Source organism: Macaca nemestrina, chromosome 7 (genome assembly GCF_043159975.1).
Source record: "Macaca nemestrina isolate mMacNem1 chromosome 7, mMacNem.hap1, whole genome shotgun sequence".
Lineage (NCBI taxonomy): Eukaryota > Metazoa > Chordata > Mammalia > Primates > Cercopithecidae > Macaca > Macaca nemestrina.
The window spans coordinates 105,449,853-105,469,868 of NC_092131.1; the positions used below are offsets into that span (position 1 = coordinate 105,449,853).

The 20,016-nt window shown below is 38.6% G+C and overlaps 1 protein-coding gene across 9 annotated transcripts in view; it reads right to left on the minus strand.

Annotated features, from left to right (window-relative positions):
• Positions 1 to 20,016, minus strand: part of LOC105488361 (AGBL carboxypeptidase 1) — a 958,121-nt gene that overhangs the window by 720,841 nt on the left and 217,264 nt on the right. For all 9 annotated transcript variants that reach the window (XM_071100734.1, XM_071100736.1, XM_071100739.1 and 6 more), the window contains one exon: positions 5,900 to 6,053. In XM_071100734.1, coding sequence (XP_070956835.1) covers positions 5,900 to 6,053 — 154 coding nt within the window. The remainder of the gene's footprint in view (positions 1 to 5,899; positions 6,054 to 20,016) is intronic.

Sequence of the window (20,016 nt, forward strand, 5' to 3'; positions counted from 1 at the left end):
GAGGCTGAGGTCTAGAACTACCTCTGCCACCAACTAGACAGGTTACCTAGATAGTTCAGCTCAAGTCCCTCAGCCCAATCTCTCACCAGCAATTGAGACATCAGGACTCGATAGTCTTTATGGATTGTTAAGCTCTAAAATTCAGTAATCCCATAGTAATACTTGTCCCCACATGCCTCTTGGAGGTACAAAAACAGAAATGTCCAGAGTTGAGAGTTTTGCAGTTCACCTGAGTTTCTGTTTTCCTGGGACCAACCACTGTTGTCACTTCCAGCTCTCCCCAGTGGAAAGCTCTGTTCTTCACACCTGATCAGCAGGGTCAGAAAGACAAAGGCCAGAGAGAGTGGAAAATGATTTGCAAAGAAGCCAAAAGGGGAATTCTGTAACTGTGTATTTTTCCACTCCTTTCTAATTTAAAACCACTTACAAGTGACAATGCCCAACCTGAGGCAGGTGCCACGTGGTAGCTCATTACACCCTCGGGACCCCATGTAAATCTTTTTTCTGAGAACAGCTATTGTCTTCCAAGGAAAAGCTTTTAGCATAATGGCAGGCTGAATAGAACATTGCTTTTGTAAGAATATTTTTAAGAAAAAGAAAAAGAAAGGTATTCTTTAACAACTGCAAAAGCAGCCTCTTGCTTTCCCCCACCTCAGGCCCCCTGGAAAGAACAGTGTGTGAGCCATAGGAGACTGTGGCAGGGGAGTGAGATTATCTCACCTCCAGAGACATATAAAGGTTACGCTCTGCTCTTTTAGGTTACAAAAATGCAGGGTGGCGGTGTCTCAGATTGCAAAAAATAGCATATCCACCCCCCCGCCGCAGCCACCTTTGTTGTTTCTTGACTTCTCACCAGTAAATCAGTCCGTGACTATTCATTTAGAGAATGAGAGTTTCTAATAGGAGAATGACATTTTCCCTCAGAAAATTCCCACAAATTCGTTCCTTTTCTCAGATCATTCGTGAGTACAGTCAAGACAATGCTGTTACAGGTTCTGAATGTAGAGATGTCCAATTTGGCAATAAAGTTTCTAAGAAAAATGAAGCTTCTATCAGAGATGTAGCTCTCCAAACTAAAATGGGACTCGACTTTCTCTGGGCTAAAATGGTCATTTAGAATGTGAGGTTGTGAGAGAAATGTGGAGAAAATGGAGAAGTTGACAAAGTGATAGCAGCCTTCACCAAGCAGTGTGTTCTGGTTGTATGCATTTCTGGGTAATAGTCCAGTAAAACCAAAGCCTAAAGAGGGGTATCTGGAAATATGTTTGACGGACTCCATATGCAAAATGGAGGTAAGACAACAAGTATAGGAAGGCCAAGAGCTCATTAGTAAGAGGAATTTCCACACAAAGGCAACTCGATCTATGTGAGAAGCAGCAGAAAGCAGGCATGGTTTTTGGGAAATGGCTGAGTCTGGGAAAATTCTTCTTTCCGGGATTAGAAAAATAATGACCCCCCAAGACTCTTTATTCTGAATTGCTCTCTAGTTCTACTCAAATTCAGCATCTTCTCCCAGTTCAAATTCAAGAAAGGAGATACCACACCACCCACCCACACATCCCATTCCGGAAGAGTATACAAACTAAAGATAGAAAACTTCTCAAATCTACCTGGAAGTTGCATATTCAAAGGGTATGCTAATCAAAGTACCTATTCACATATAATGTGTTAAAGGATTTAAGTAGGCTAAGTGGAATTATGCCAGACCACCATTAACCAATGGAGACTAGGCTCAGAAGGCACTGCAAAGAATTTCCTGGACTGATCGTGCCTACCAAGCCTATCCCCAAACTGCTTATGGGATATCTTCTGCTCCAACCTGTTGGAGCCCCTGTTCCATTTTATTGGATTCTGTGTGTTCCTCCTCACTCCCGTTCTGCTGTGCAAAATCCAAATGCCCTACCTGGGTTCCTTTAACATCCCAAATCCTACTAGTTAGGAAGGGCCTGGACTTTCTAACTGCCCAATGCCTATTCATCACTGAGAGTCCCTGATGCTAGACTGAGGTGTAGATCCTTTTGTAAAGGTTCCCTGCTATCATCAATTTCTCCTTAAGCCCTCCTCTTCCACAATGACTTCAGTGACAATCTCCCAGAGAACTTCCCTGTTCACCGTCCCACTGAAAAGGGCAGGGAGTGATTTTGCTCTTGAAGACCTGCCAGCAGTTTGGCTCTGAGGGCTCAAATATCAAGGTGTAAAGTAGTAAGTCTTCTTTATTGGGAGCATTTCAAGAAGGGACTGTCCTCAATTCTCCAAATAGTGATAAAGTACACAGCTGGCAAATCTGGTGACAACTCAACTGAAAATATATTATCAAGAAGGTAAGGCTAAATGTTTCCAGGAATATAACTTTTTAAAAAGAAAATGCTTTTGAAAAATAAATCAAACCAATACTTTTGGAAGACTTTCTGGAGCTCAGACACTGGGAGGAACTAAAAGTAATCAGTAAGTTGTCCTCAATAATATTCAGGTCCAGGACTTTAGACCAGATCATCAAGGCAACCAGCCTTGAGAGGGGAGTTCCCCCAGAGTTCCATAGCCATGGTCTTATTTCCTGGGATGGTAAAGTAAGACTCAAGTAATAATCCCACACAATGGAGAGAAAACCTTTCTTTCCACTCATACCTCCTTATGAGGGGTTAGTGGCAGCTACTGAACCAGAAACTAGCTAAATTGCAACTAAATACAGCCCCACACTGAAGCTACCTTAGTCCCTGAGAGGCAGGAAGCAGGTAAAACAATTTAATCTCACCTGAAGGGAGGCCTGGAGGCAGGAGAATCTTGAGCTGCAGGCTCATTTGCTGTTTTCTCCTTCTAAATCAATACATCACATTTTGTAGTTCAAAGGAAATTAAGTAGTTCCATTTCTGATTTACAGGCATGGTTAGTTGCACTTTGAAGGGTAGGTAGTATTTATACTGGGCTGAGTATTTTTTTTTAATTTTTCTTTTGGAAACACAGCAATGGCATGTGTTTATATATTCATATATATATATAAGAATATATTCATATATATAGTTACTGTATATAGATACTATATATAGTCTATATATAGTTATATATATAAAGTAACTTTATATAACTATACACACACACACACACACACACACACACACACCCCTACCTTGTACACTTTTTAATTATGTAGCCCTGCTGAAGCTGTGCCCCAGCACTGTGGCTCAGGTCATGCAGTCTCAGCTCTGTGCTGGGATCTGACCGGTCTGAAGAAAGGCCTTCAGGCAGAAAGAGTGTTCTTTCTCCCTTCCTGCCACAGTATCTGAAGCATCCACCATGAAAATGCTTCCATTGGGTTAGGAAAGGAACATAAAATTCGTTGTGAGCAAGAAGAGAGTAATACACTTACTTGTGGTCAATTCAGCATAAATCCTTTAACAACTCAGCTAGTGTCTAATAATTTGAGGACAGAATGAGGAAGAGAGGAAGTTATGGCTCCAAGAGTGAAGCCAAAATGTTGATGCTGAACATGTGTATAACGAAGGGGTCAGCACATTTGTTGTGTGTGTGGACTCTGGAATCAGAATAACAATGTTGGAAATCTGTCACCTCTACTGATCATAGTGTTTAACCTTTCTGAGCTCCACTTACCCCATCTGCAAAATAAGGGGTCCAGAAATTAATCCCCATGATGAAAGATACCAATCAGCTACATAATCCATACAAATAATATTTTCAGTGAGTGGGAAAAATAGGATAAAACTTAAAACTCTTCTTGCATAATGTGGAAAGAGAGAAGAGTAGTATCAGAAAGGCACTGGCCTTTGCCACTTTCTACCTTTATGACCTTAGATCACATCCAGGACCAGCTATGCAATTTGCAGGGCCCAGCGAAAAATGGAAAGGTAGGGCCCCTTCTTCAAAACTTTATAAAGAATTTTATAAAGATAGTGACAGAAAAGCATTAAGCAGAGTTCATGGCCCTTCTAAGCAGAAGACCTCTGCAAAGGTATAGGTGACACACCTATGAAGATGGCCCTAACTAGCCCTTTCCTCTAGGTCAAAGCCTGGTTTCCTCAGGATCTAGCTCAATGATTGTCATTTGCAAGTGACAAAAAGAAAATACATAGCATTTATCTGATACTTCTTGAGATTAACATCGGATATGTTAGCATGTGTTTAAAAGAAAAAAAACCTGTTATGATCATAAGAGTGTACACTTACTATAACCCATCTTACAGAGCAAGCAGAAACCAGCCTCTTTTGATTCATATAAGGGTGTACTAAGAGATATTTTTTCTCTTTCTCTCTCTTTTTTCAACAGAACTATTTGTTGGAGTGCCAGAGTATTTAAGTGCTTTTGCATGTTTCAAGTCCTCTTCTTAAAGTAAGAATACTCTCCATATTTATAACAGCAACAAAAACACCAATGTCAGCACAAAATACAAAAATGGAGGCACTTCTATGTCATAATGATACATCAGAGTTCTGCTCACCTCTTTTGTAGAAAAAGAAGCTAAGATTTACACACATCCACTTTCTTAAGTAAATAATGGTTCAATGAAAGTTACCCTGGGAGGACTGTTGTCTCCAGCTCCCAAGCACTGCTCATCTGCCGAGGCGGGGACCCTATGACTGTTATGGAAATTGCTCTTAAATGCATAAAATACAGAAAATAATTTTTGGAAAATCCCTTATTATTCATTAAAGCATTTTAGGGCCTCATTAATCCAGATGGGTTAATCGGTTGTTGATTTGCCAGGTAGTTGAGTATCCATTGTCAGATGCTGATGGGGTGTGAGAAAATATAATTCTGACCCACCAAAGAGTCACCTGAATGAGGCTAGCAATTCATCAGGGAAGGCGGTATCTTCACCAGGAAGGCTGTATCTTCACCAGGAAAGGCTGTATCTTCATCAGGGAAGGCTGTACCTTCATCAGGGCAGGCTGTATCTTCCTCAGAGAAGGCTGTATCTTCACCAGGAAGGCTGTATCTTCACCAGGAAGGCTGTATCTTCCTCAGGGAAGGCTGTATCTTCACCAGGGGAGGTTGTATCTTCCTCAGGGAAGGCTGTATATTCACCAGGGAAGGCTGTATCTTCTGGGGATAAATTAAGCTGGGTGCCTAGTCTCTTCTTTAATCTTCAAAACTTCTCTGTATCACAAAACATTCTTCATTCTTTGGGTTTTTTTGTTTGTTTGTTTTTTGTTTTTTGTTTTTTTCCTACCTAAGTTCTGAAACGATGTTAGAAGTCATTTTCAAAAGCTAGTTGGTAACAGGTCAGTCACACATATGCACTTAGCACAGGAGCCCAACATTTAAAGACATGCATGTGCGTGTGTCTGTGTACATGTCTGTGTCTAAGTGTGTCTATGTGTTTGTGTATGTGTCCGTATGTGTATATTTGTGTGTGTCTGCATGTGTGTGCATGAGTTTGGCTTCAACTTTGTTTCAAAGTTCTTAGCTAGAGCCTGTCCACATCTTCAGATACAAATACCTGCAGATACAAATGGTATTCAGGTCATGAAGGGGATTCTTTAGCCAGGGCTTAAAAACTCAACTTTCTTTCTTTCCAAACTTTGACTGAATGAGAGTCACATAACAGCAGTGAGCATAGTGAGAAAAGTCCCTGGATTAGAAGTTGGAAAATATGATTCAGAGTCCTGGTTCTATTTTAAGAGAGGAAGTGACCATCATTAGCAAACTGTCATTTCATCTCCCTGACAGTTCGAATTCATTTCATTTTCTCTCTCTTTAACAACAGAGCAACATTAATGTTTAACCTATGTGTCACACCAATAAAAGTCGGGGGTGTATTTCTACAAAGACAGACAGTCTCCAACCCTTTATGGAGATTTTGATCTAAAAGAGACAGAATGCTTCCAAGACTATAAAGGACACCCTTAGTCAAATCTTCCATGAAGAGGATCCCATTTTACTCACGGAACTGCTCTAGATGCTCATCACTGTTGGACTCAGGCATGGCCGTGATGGTCACCAAGGGACACGGATTCCCTCCCAACGTCTGGCAGAGAACATCTTGCCGGAAGTAGACCTCTTTGAGGTTGACACTCTTTTCCAGGATGTCAAGATGAGTCTGGAGCAGAAATAAAGCAGGCATGTATATTATCAATGTTTTTTATAACAACAGTAATAGAAAACAACAATGGCTTACATATAGTTTAAAAGTGTTGTTGTTAATCTAATCTGTCCTTTATGTATTGGGCCTTGAGTAATTAAAAGGGGGCTATTTCTACTGTCTAGGAGAAGCTCAGTGAGACTGAGCAGGAAGCATCCTACCTGCATGTTTTGGCATAATAGAAGATCTGTTTTCAAGTTGCACTGAAAGCAAGAGGGAGGCGGGCAGGGGCATAAAGTCCTCTTCCTATCACTGTGGCTTACAAGGAAATGATAGAAAATGGAAACTCAGAAGGGTCAGGGAGGGGGTGGAGGAGGATTATGAGAAGTGTGGTAACGGGTACAATGTACGTTATTTGGGTGATGGTACCCTGAAAGTGCTGGCTTGACCAACTTTACTCAATCTATGCATGTAACAAAACTTCACATGTAACCATAAATTTGTACAAATAAAAAAATAGCAATCAATGTAAAAAGAAAAGAGACAAATCTAAGCATGCTTTCTTTAAAATAAAATAAAATAATGTGGTTATCATGAAAATAGAACACACCCAGAACACTGGAGAGAATGAGACAGAAAACTTCAACAGCACATAGTATCACAGGGCCAAGTAATAGGGAGAATTGTGAGCACATTGAAAAAATAATAGACGTGATTAATCCAGGTGGACTGCTAAGCTAAAAGAACAAGTAACAAATAGCAACAGATTTTCCTACCATACCTCCCCATTTCAATACTCATTTAAAAAACAAATACAAAAATGGAATAGCCATTGAAATTAGGACACCTGGTTAACAATCTTTTTTTTTTTTTTTTTTTTTTTTTTGAGACAGAGTCTCACTGTGTTGCCCAGGCTGGAGTGCAGTGGTATGATCTCGGATTATTGCAACCTCCACCTCCCAGGTTCAAGCGATTCTCCTGCCTCAGCTCCTGAGTAGCTGGGATTACAGGCACCCACTACCACACCCAGTTAATTTTTGTACTTTTAGTAGAGGGGGGAGGTTTGCCGTATTGGCCAGGCTGGTCTCAAACTCCTGACCTCAGGTGATCTGCCCCGCTTGGCCTCTCAAAGTGCTGGGATTACAAGCATGAGCCACCACGTCCAGCCCCTGGTTAACAATCTTTAAGAATTCTGAAGAAATTCTCCCTAATCAAAACAGGGGCACCAGTCATAAAGAGGCTAAGAGATTTTCCCCCACCCGCACTGCATCCCCCAACAGTGGAGACTTCAGTAACCAGAGGGAAACACTGCCCCTGTGCAGCACAAGAATACCACTGCCCAAAAATTATCCTCCCAGCTTAAAATTTAGAAAGTTTTTTCCACAATCAAGTAGGTATTAAGAGGTCCAAGGAGAAACCACCCACCTTGTTTCTTGACAAATAACTAGCCTGCTAGGTAAATGAAACAAAAAAACTTATGAATTTTTTAATAAAATGAATATGTAAATATATTGACAAATATGTAAAATATATGGAAAGGGAAGTAGTGTCTTCAAAAGGTAGAGGAAGTATTTACACGTGGAAAGAATTTGCTACAGATGGTAAGAATAGTGGCCCCCAAAGATGTTCATGTTTTTACCTTCAGAACCTTTGGTAGGATACCTTACATGGTGAAAGGGACTTTGCAGACATGCTTAGATTAAGGGTCCAATTGAAATGGGGAGGTCATCCTGCACTATCCAGTTAGGGTCAATCTAATCATAACATGATTAAAAACAGAGACCCTTTCCTGGCTGCAGAGAACCATTGCTGGCCCCGTAAGACCTCAGTCTTCCCTTGCTGGCTTTGAAGATGGAGAAAGGCATCATCAGCCAAGGAATGCAGGTGGCCTCTAGAATCTGGAAAAGGAAAGGAAACGCATTCTGCCCGCAGAGCCTCCAGAAGAAATGCAACCCCAAAACCCTGGTCTTTGCCCAGTGGGATTCATGTCAAACTTCTAACCTAAAAAGCTGTACAACTTTTTTTTTAAAGGACCTGTTCCTGTTGAAGCTACTACATTTTTAATAATTTGTTACTGAAGCAATAGACAACTATTACACAAGGGAAAAAGAATGTCCTAAAGTAAGTACAAATCCCAACATCTGAATAGGAGTAGACTAAAACCTATTTGTACTCTACTGAAATAGTTGAATTGCAAGGAAAAAGAAAAAGAGACAAGAAAAGAAAAGATTACCAGATAATTATATGGCCTTTCTCTAGCCTCGGGGACACCTGAAAATTTGACCTTGAGTCATATTCTCCTTAAAACTGAGAACCAAAATCATTTACCTACACACAGCTTACCGTCTACATTAACACGACTTTATTATTCCCCAACCTTCCCCTATTATTCTCCAGCATAACTTTACTGCTATGGGAAGACAGAAATTACAAATAAATATATTTTTCATTTCAGGAATATCCCATCAACCCTTCAATAGAAAGCATCAACCCATCTTTGAGCCAAGATTCTTCGAATCCCTCTTCTCACCTCTTTTCAAAATCCTTACCTTACAGTGTCCACCAATCTTAAACCATTACTTCATGATCCTTACCCAATCCTAATCAATCCCCCCTACATTAAATAAATATCTGCCTTTAAGCCAGGCTTTAAGGTATCAGTAAATATCCCCACCTTGCCCTCTGCCCTTTGAGACACTAGTAAGATTCTGTCCCATTCTTTCTCCTTTAGTAAATTTGTTTCCTACTACTGCTGGAATCACCAAAAATTTTGTACGTTAAGACAACACAAATTTATTTTCTTACGGTTCTGAAGGCCAGTAGTCTAAAATGGGTCCCACTGGGCAAAATTCAAGGTGTCAGCCGGGCTGCATTCCTTTTGGAAGCTCTATACAATATCTCTTCCTGTGCCTTTTCCGGCTTCTAGAGGTCACCTGCATTCCTTCACTCATGGTACCTCCCTCCACCTTCAAAGTCAAAAATTGCATTACTGACTTCTGCTTCCATTAAGTCCCATCTTTTTCTCTGGCTCTGATTCTTTTATCTCATTCTTTTACTTATAAGGACCCTTGTGATTACCCTGCACCCAATCCAATAATCAAGGATAATCTCCCCATCTCAAAGTCCCTAATCACATCTTCAAAGTACCCTCACCATGTAAAGTAACATCTTCACAGGATTGGGATATGGAATTTTGGAGGTCCATTATTCTGCCTACCATGCTAACATGAGCAATAAACCCAACTGTGTCTTAGAAACAGGTTGTTCTTGTGATGTTCCAGAGAGCCAGGACTTGACACAATACTAAGTAAAGGAATTATAAGAAGCATGTTTATACAAGATTCAAGATAAATGAGAATCCAGCAGAGGCCCGTGTATCTAATCAAATCTTTGTACTTAATTGTTATGATTGTCCCTCAAGGAACGAGGATCAGGTATTGATGAGATGCAACTGCATTGGAGATTGGGAAGGAGCCACATACCCCTGAGAATACAAGATGACTAACTACACATACACAAACACACACACACAACCTAGACAACTAGCTAAGCATGAAATCTGAAGGAAGCCCAAGGCTGATAGTATTCCTAGGCTGAGACAGTTATGTTCCACTCAACCTAATCTCTCATGACCATATAATTCCATAGTGAGGAGTTACTAGGACAAAGTAAGCTGTACCTGGGAGTCCAAAGACTCTCACTAAGCCCTTTCTATGTGTGCTGTTTTGTTTCCCTCTGTGTATTCTTTCTTATGGATAGTAAATTTAGTTCTGGATAAAGCCTAACCTGTGTGTTTGATTGCCAATCTTAACTCACTGCTCATTGTTGCATAGAATGACACTTGTACCCTACACTGAAGATTATTTTTAAACATGTATGTGTCTCTGTGTGGTGTCTGTGTGTGTGTGTGTGTGTGTGTGTGTATGAATAAATCCATTGTACATATATATATACAAAAAAATCATTCTTGGCTCATGTTTATTCTGCAACACTACATCCTAGAGGAAATGAGTACTGCTTAAAGCTTGAAAGTAGAAGAGATTATAATCTAATAAACCTATATCCAACCAAGTTTTTGCTCATCAGCAAATGTAGCATACATGCTCAAACATGCAGGAGCTCAGACAAAATATCACCTTATCTTTATTGACAATAAGGACTTGGCCCAGGTGCAGTGGTTCACACCTGTAATCCCAGCACTCTGGGAGGCCGAGGCAGGTGGATTGCTTGAGCTCAGGAGTTCAAGACCAGCCTGAGTAACATGGTGAGACCCCATCTCTACTAAAAATACATAAAAATTGACGGGCATGGTGGTGCACACCTGTGGTCCCAGTTACTTGGGAGGCTGAGGTGGGAGGATCACTTGAGCCTGGGAGGTCAAGGCTGCAGTGAGCCCAGATCAAGTCACTGCACTCCATCCTGGGTAACAGAGCAAGACCCTGTCTTAAAAAAAGAAAAAAAAAAGAAAGAAAAGAAGGACTTCAAGACACACTTCAGCTGCCCACAAATCAAACAGAAAAGCAATATAAAAAGACTATAATAAAATCCAGTTAAACAAGCTTACATCTAAATGACTATATAAAAATATGGTTACTATATTAACATAAACACTAAAAAATCATTCTTTAGGAAGACAATACACATTATAAAATTTTGATGTCATCACCTAGCTCTAAAATGAACTTTAAAAGAGATGTACAAGGGGGGAAAAAGGTGGAACAAAATGTTTTCAACTCACATAGATACAGAAATATTATTTAATTCTTGAAAATTGAAAGGCAGTACTTAGTATTGTGCCAAATGCAAACTCTCTAGAATATCACTAGAACAATGGGTCTCTAAAACAGAGTTGAGTTTATTGCTTATGTTGGTGTGGTAGGCAGAATAATGGCCCTCCAAAGATGCCCATATTCTAATCCCTCCAACCTGTGAAGATGTTATTTTACATAGTAAAGGAACTTTGAAGATGTGATTAGGAAATTTAAGATGGGGAGACTATCCCAGATCATCAGGTTGGGTGCAGTGTAATGACAAAGGTCCTTATAAGTGAAAGAAGGAGATAAGAAGTCAGAGTCAAAGAACGAGATGGGATGTAATGGAAAAAGAGGTAAGAGGCATGCCATTTTTGGCTTTGAAGGTGGAGGGAGGTACCATGAGCCAAGGAATGCAGGAAATCTGGGTTTACATTCTGGTTGTGTGGATTCTGAAAAAACTGATGTAAATTTTTTATTTAACCTCATTGTGACTTAGTTTTCTCATCTTTAAAAGGCACATAAAAATATCATTACCTATCTAATGCAGTGGTTGCTATAATTTAGTCATATAATGTATGTGAAGAGCATCTGTTATGCAGGAAACAATAAATGTTAGCTGTTATTGTTAATGGAGAAGTATAAGTTCAAATATACTCTTTTTAAGCAGTAAAAAGAAAGCACTAGTAAAATTATAAACTCTGAGGGTGAAAAAAATGAAAGAAATGATGGTCCACATTGCATAAGAAAAAAGAAAGAGAGACAACAGCAGTGAAGCATGGAAAATAGCATGAAACCAAAATGACAAGTAACAGTAAAAACTGTTTAAGTATAAACAGGCTAATCAGCCTTAATAATGACAAAAACTTGGATTACTTTTTAAAATCCCACAGCATGTTGTACATAAGAGGTACTTTTAAAGAGAAAGGAAAAAAAATTATGTGTATGAGAAATGCTCTTATATTATCTCTTTATTTTGTTTGCCTCTGTTCAAACATTTTAAAGGAGAAATATTGAAACTAAAAGCATAAGCAAACATAAATTAAGGCAGGCATGGCAATAGTAATATACAACGAAGCCATATTCAAGATCAAGTGCATTAAATGGGATTTTAAAATCTTATTTTGATAAAGGGCAAAATTCACAATGAACATATAAAACTCATAAATCTTAAGAATCAAATAATATGGGATTAGAATATATAACACAAAAAAAGAAAGAGAAAAAAATTATTCTCAGAGTGGGAGATTTTAAGATAGCACCTGGGTCTTGAATAAATCAACTGCATAAAACTAATAATATAAGGTATTTGAACAATATTGTTTTTGTAGACATATGTCAAATTTTGTCTTTCCAGAGAAAAATTTTTTCTCAAATATTCATGGAAATGTAGCAATAATTAATCATATATACAGCTATTAAAAACTCATTAGATTCTTCCCCCAAAAAAAGCAGAAATTATACAAATCACATTTTCTGACAATTAAATGAAATTAGACTTAAATAAAAACGGTTTTCAAAATAGCAAAAATAAAATAACCACTAGAGAATAGAAAATACCCTCTTAAAAGAAGCTTACTGGAAAAAAATTCCGGTAAGGAATTTTTTTAGGTTACAAAATAGGTTTTGTAACCTACAAAATAGGTTACAAAAATCAATATTAAATTATTAACTAAAGCCCTGATATAAGAAGTAGACATCTGGGTATCCCAGGAGAGATGGCACAGAGGAAGAATGGAAATGTCTCCATCAGAATATCAGTCATGTTTCTAAGTCATCCTGGAAAAGGAAAATTCCAGCTCCTTAGTTAAGAAGGCATGGATAGTGCTGGATTCAGATTATAGTCTCTGTGATCATAAACAAATTACTTTTAAGATTTTTATAAACATTTGAGTGAAAGCTGCTCTCAGTATTCTTTATTACCAAAATCCAGACTAAATGTAACTTGCCTCACAATTACTATCAAGATTCCAGGGCTCTAAAGCCAGAAAGGGAAACTTGGTTGCAGCATTTCCCAAAATATATCCCGTAGTGTGTTAGCAAGTGCTGTGGTGTGAACAAGGAGATGGAGGAGGCAGGAAATTCATAGCCAAAGTGCTTAGAAAATGTTGAGTTAAAGAAAATGAAAATATTTCCGTGGATGCAAGATTTCTCAGATTCTTTAATATTTCAATATGCATTGTGAACTGTTAGAAGAAAAACTAGTACAAGTGCTTCATAAATTTAGATGACCATTAAACTTTTCTTCTCTAAACATCTCAAGAGACTGAAGTGCTACAGACTATGTTTTGGGAAACACTGTCTTGCTGAATTATCTCTATGAGCTTGCTCGCTCTCTCTCTCTCTCTCTCTCTCTCTCTCTCTCATTAAATCTGTTTGTTACATTTTATTGTGGCCACATGGGTCCTTGCCAATGGTGAAGCTTTCCCAACAAAAGGCCAGACATAAACTCAGACACCTCTAGTCAATTGATTTTTGACAGAGGTACCAAAAACACGCAATGGGGAAAGGACAGTTTCTTCAATAAATGGTGTTGGGAAAACTAAATATCCACATGTGGAAGAATGAGAATTGATCCCTTATATAAGGATCAACTGAACCTAAGCATAAGACCTGAAACTGTAAAGTTATGAGACAAAAACATAAGGAAAAAGCTTCATGACATTAGTTTGGGAAGTGATTTCTTAAATATGACCCCAATAGCACAGACAAACAAAGCAAAAATAGACAATAGGATTCCACCAAACTAAAAGGCTTCCACATAGCAAAAGAAACAATTCACAGAGCAAAGAGACAACCCACAAATTGGGAGAAAATATTTGCAAATCATACATCAGATAAGGGGCTAATATCCAAAATATACAAGGAACACAAACTACACAGTAACAAGAAAACAAACAACCCTATAAAAATGGGCAAATGGCCTAAATAGGCATTTCTGAAAAGAAGATATACAAATGGACAACAGATACACACACAAAAAATAATGTTCAACATCTCTAAACATCAGAGACATGCAAAATAAAACCACATGAGATACCACTTCACACTTGTTAGAATGGTTATTATCAAAAAGATGAATGACAGCAAGTGCTGGTGAGGATCTGGAACCCTGAACACCATTGGTGGGAAAGTAAATTAGCACAGCTATGTTGGAAAACAGTATGAAGTTTCCTCAAAAACTTAAAAATAGAATTACCATACAATCCAGCTATCTCACTTCTGGGTATATCCAAAGGAACTTAAATCAGTATATCAAAGAGATATCTGTCTACACCCCTATGTTCAGTGCAGCATTATTCACGAGAGCCAAGATATGGGAACAACCACAGTGCCCACTGATGGAGTGACACACACATACACACACACACACATATATATATTATATATATACACATACACATATACATATATACATACATACACAATGGATAACCATTCAGCTTTAAAAAACAGGAAATTCTATCATTTGCAACAACATGGATGAGCCCGAAGGACACATGCCAAGTGAAATGATGGGTGCAGAGAGACAAATATCACATGATCTCACTTATACATGGAATATAAAAAAGTCAAACTTATAGAAGTAGAGAGTAGAATAGTGGTGCAGAGCCTGGAGGAGCGGAAACAAAGGGGAGGAATGGAGAGATGTTGGAGAAAGGGTACAAAATTTCAATTAGACAATAGGAATAAGGTCTGGTCATCCATTGCATAGTATAGTAATCATAGCTCATAATAATATACTGAATTACTTCAAAATCCCTAAAAGAGTAATTTTAAGTGTTCTCACCACAAAGAAATGATAAATATGTGAGGTGATAGATATGTTTATTAGTCTGGTTTGATCAATCTGCAACATATACATGTATCAACACATCACATTGCACCCTATAAATATAAGCAAGTATTATTTGTTAATTAAAAATGAAATAAAAATCATAAATAAAAAAAAAGAAAAGAAAAAGAAAAAAGGGAAAAGGGGGAACAAATAAATGAAAAACAAAAAGCAGTAATCATCATTCTGTGATATTACAATTAAGCCGTAGCTCTTTGGTGCCTGATATCAAACTTTAAAAAAATAATAAAATCTAGATTTTACAAATCAGATACGGGGAAGCAGGTTAGGCAGAAGGTTGGTCTATAGAAGCCACCAAGCACTATTAGCTATGAGAGACAAAAAGTCAAAAAGGTATCATAGGGCACACGAACACTGTCCTTCAAAATAGTGTTGGCTGGACAGGCTCCCAAGTAGCAAATGTGGGAGAAGGCAAAGCCTGAAAGTTTTCTTCTCTCATGAGTTCTCTTTTAATTTGTTATTATTATTACATTTTCCACAATAATATTACAAATCAACAAATGCCTAATATTCTTTTAGCTTAAGCTCACTGTGTTAGTCCATTCTCATGCTGCTAATAAAGACATACCTGAGACTGGGTACTTTGTAAAGGAAAGAGGTTTAATGGACTCACAGTTCCACATGGCTAGGAAGGGCTCACAATCATGGCAGAAGGTGAAAGAAGAGCAAAGGCATGTCTTACATGGTGGCAGGCAAGAGGGCATGTACAAGGGAACTCCTCTTTGTAAAACGATCAGATCTCAAGAGACTTATTCACTATCACGAGAACGGCATGGGAAAGACCTGCCCCCGTGACTCGATTAATTCCCACGACATATGAGAATTATGGGAGCTACAATTCAAGATGAGATTTGGGTGAGGACACAGCCAAACCATGTCACTCATTTTCTGTAAACTGCAATTTTTCATGGATCCATCTCCCTGCACCCCTCAATGAAATCTCCCTCCTGTTGGACCTGCCATCAGGTCCAGCAAGTATCTAACACTTCTACTTTTAGGGGATTATTTTGGCTTCAGTCATATAAAAGATTGCTAGAAGTAAACCAAGTATAAATTTCTGTTGGATTTCCTTTTGCAAAAATGTTTTTGTCCTGTTCTCCTAAATATGATCTCCCATCTCAGGTCCAGAAAAGTTATGCCTAATAGGATATTGTGGAGATCATTGATGAGAAAAGTAGGACCTCTGAATGCATGTGCCAATTGACTGTAATTACAGCCCTGTGGAAGCCACATGGGTGGGTTTCTTTATAAAAATGTGAATGAGTTCAAGGCAATTGTAGAAACCCCCAGAGAGATTGACTTCTTAAAAGAAAATCCTGTCTGTGAACAATATCAAGCTGATAACTTTAGCCTGCGGCCTCATCCTGTGTCTCTCCACAGGAGTCCTCAGTCTCCCTTTCCTTTATCAACTACTCCCTTAAAACTTCGATAAAAGACTTCCTTGACCTCAGCAGGGTAAGCTGCTGATGTCTACTGATAAAGTGAGAAGCACTGTGCACTCAAAAACCATTCATTTTCTATTGTTATCCCCTAAACTGCTGCACTCTCTGTTCCCCTAATTTAGAAGAAAGTCCACTCCGAAGGAGATAGCCTATTTTATTTGTCTCCTGCCTAGATCTCAGTTGTTACTTAAACATACTCATCAGAGAATCAAAGACTTCTTATCACAAGACAAGAACAAATAACACATTTAAGCTAAATAAAAGCCACAAGAACATGCTGCAGGCATGTTCTGATGAGCTTTCTCAAACTGTCCCAGTCTGCCAATATTATGCTCCCAAACTTAAAGGGACTTAACTTTAAAAATGTGAGAAATGATTAGTCTCTACATAACTACTCATAGATTTGTCAATTATAAAGAAAGGATGGTTTTAATATTCCTTGTCCATTAAAAATAAGCAAAGCTATAGTATGATGATTTGGAAAAAAGAGTAAGAAAAAAATAATCATAATCAACTACTCCAAGAAAACCATCAGTATCCTTTGTAATTTTTGAGGAGGGGTCTTTCATTTGTATTTTTTTTTAATTTTAGTATGAATTATGGAATGGGTATCTTCCAATCAGTCCAACAGAGAAAATAATCACACGTCATCACAAAAAATAATAAATGCTTTAATGGTTACCATCTAGTATTGCTTACTAGATGTAGACACTTTGCTAAAACTTTCCAATTAGCAACTAAAATAGTTGCCAATTAGCAACCTTGAAAATAGCCTATGTAGTTCACTGCTTTTTTGTTTCCAATTTTACAGATGAGAAAACCGAGCTAAGAGAAGTTAAATAGCTTGCCTGTGGCTACACAGCAAGGAAACACAACACCTAGACCAAAATCTAGGTCTGTCTGACCTCAAAACTTTCTTTCATTGTGCCCAAGACCCTGTATTTAGGGAATTCAGACGTCCTTGTTGTCAAAGACTTTACCATTCATGCACATATTGGCTCCTTCAGAATGGTTTTCCATGCTCACCTCCTCACCATCAAGAATCTTTATTGGGGCCGGGCGCGGTGGCTCAAGCCTGTAATCCCAGCACTTTGGGAGGCCGAGACGGGCGGATCACAAGGTCAGGAGACCGAGACCATCCTGGCTAACATGGTGAAACCCCGTCTCTACTAAAAAAATACAAAACACTAGCCGGGCAAGGTGGCGGATGCCTGTAGTCCCAGCTACTAGGGAGGCTGAGGCAGGAGAATGGTGTGAACCCGGGAGGCGGAGCTTGCAGTGAGCTGAGATCCGGCCACTGCACTCCAGCTTGGGCGACAGAGCGAGACTCCGTCTCAAAAAAAAAAAAAAAGAACCTTTATTGGGGTCTGTCATTTGTTTGGCCTATACAAGGATGGATCTCTGTCTACTGATTACCTGACAGTGCTGATTTATGACCTGTTCATTGCATCTTTGATCTGCCACATGTAAGTCAACATCTCCCACTTGACACTTCTTAAACTCTTCATTTATTCTGAGTCTTTTATAAGATACTGTGCATGTGGCATTCTAATTCCTTTTCTTTTCTTTTTCCTTTCTTTTTTCTTTTCTTTTCTTTCTTCTTTCTTCTCTCTCTCTCTTCCCCCTCCCCCGCCACCCTCTGCCTCTGGAGATAACAGTATTCACATCTTCCACAGTGGGTATATGTGTCTGATAAAAATTCTACTCTATCCTTTAAGATCCTTAAGCTCTCCCAATCCATGGACTCTACTAATGACCACTTTTTTTGTCTGTTGTCATTTCACACAGTTATAAGTTCTCAGTGAGATCCCAATTTTTTACCTCCTAAAATATTCATCAGAAACTCTCTTGGGGCCCCATTTGCAACCAATACTACTGGCTACCTAGGGGCTATTTATAACATAATTCTAATACTTTAACGAGTATTGCTAACACTTTAACAATCATTACAATTACTGATAACTTGATACAACTGATTAAAATAGAGCTTTTTTTGTTTGCTTCAGAATTACAATAGTGTATTTCTTTCTTTTAGCTGTATTTTAATGCTATAATATGAAAAATTATCCAACAGACTTACTGGCAAGCATCTGGAAATATCCATTTGAAAGAACCAAATACTAATTTTCTTATTATAAGAGAATAATAAAATTTTGAAAGTTTCCAAATTGTATTCACATTGAAAAACATCCAACACACAAGTCCTTTGCTACAAAAATGTCTGTAATTATTAAATGTAATCCATATTATAAGAGTCTTGCAAATTATGAATTCCACATGGAAACGTATTTTCTACCCCTCACCATAACCCCCAAGTAACATACAGTTAATTCTCCCTTTGGGGTATCATTCACATTTAATTTATCACTGATCTGTTGGAAGAAAAACTGTTTCTCCTCAGGACATGTCCAAAAATAAAAATGACTAGTGTGCATTACAGAATGTACTCATTCTGTCCATGATGGGAGGAAGAGTTTTTTTAAGAGAAGTCACAGAGTCAATTATTGTCTTAAACCTAGAGAGGACAAAGACCATGAGTTATTGGAAATGTAAAACCTAAAATTGAGAATACACATTTGTCACTTTCAAGTAACAAAGTGTCTTTCTAACCCTGTTTTGCTCAGTTAGGAGAAATAAGTTATCCCTCTTTCTCATTAACTTTCCACAAACTTCCCTGGTGGAAGACATTCACAGTCAGCAAGCTCACAAGTAACAATAAAAAGTCATAAGTAATTATAGCTTATTGTAATTAATAGTAACAGTAATAGTTATTAATATTGTTAACAGTAACAAGTCAATAAGCATCAATTAACAAGGCCTCTCTTTCCCTCTCAGTGAAACTAAGTGATTGGTGCAGAGAGGGGAGTCCTCTTTTTTGTGTGTTTTTGTTTCCCTTTAAGATGAAATCATCTCCTCATTGACCTCCGACCCAGTGGTTCTTAGAGTTACTTACCAATTGCAAATTTTAGACGTTGTATTCTGATCTGAAACTGTGTCCAGAAGGTAAGCAGGCCCAGAGGCACAAGGTCAACAACTAGGTACCATCAGGTCAAGGGCAGGTTGAAAGGGGTACACAATTTGAATCAGCTTGTAGGCGCCTAGCAAGAACCCACTGGAGCATCTTGGGGTAAGAATTAGACCATGTTTGGAAAGAGACATTATCCTTCAGGGGAACCACATCCACGGCACTCAGCATTAAAGGTATAAACTGTGGGTTGGTGATTTGAATTCAAACATTAGAGATGTCTGTATCATCACACAATGATGACTACATGTACTCATAAAACGACTACATGTGTTAGTAGCTTATGAATGTAATAGCAAGCGATGACACTGATCTGACCCCAGAGCAGAAATTAGGAATTTCTTCTACACTTTTCTACAGGAGAGTAGAAAGACCACAGGAATACACCTCAAAGGCTGATGTTCTGTCCCTGCATGGCTGCTAGCTAAATGTGGGACTTCAGGTCTCAGTTCTTGCATCTATAAATGTTAAGGGTGAATTAGACAACTTCACCAACCCCTTTGCGTTCTAATGTTTTATACGAATGGCCACCAGGACCTTATCAGAGTCCAAGATATTCTAACAAGCGAAAAGAACCGTGTCCTAGATCCATGATCCCTTACCCAATGGGAAAGGCAAACACATAACACATATTTAAAAAGAAATCCCCTTCCCTAGCAGACTTTTTTTGCTTTTGGCTTTTGTTTGTTTGTTAGTTTGTTTGTTTGTTTGTTTTTCCAGATAGGGTCTCACTCGGTTGCCCACGATGGAATGCAGTTGTGTGATCCTGGCTCACTGCAGCCTTAACCTCCTGATCCCAAGTGATCCTCTATCTCAGCCTTCCAAGTAGCTGGGTCTATGAGTGCATGCCACTAGGCCTGGCTAATTTTTGTATTTTTTGTAGAGATGGGGTTTCACCATGCTGCCC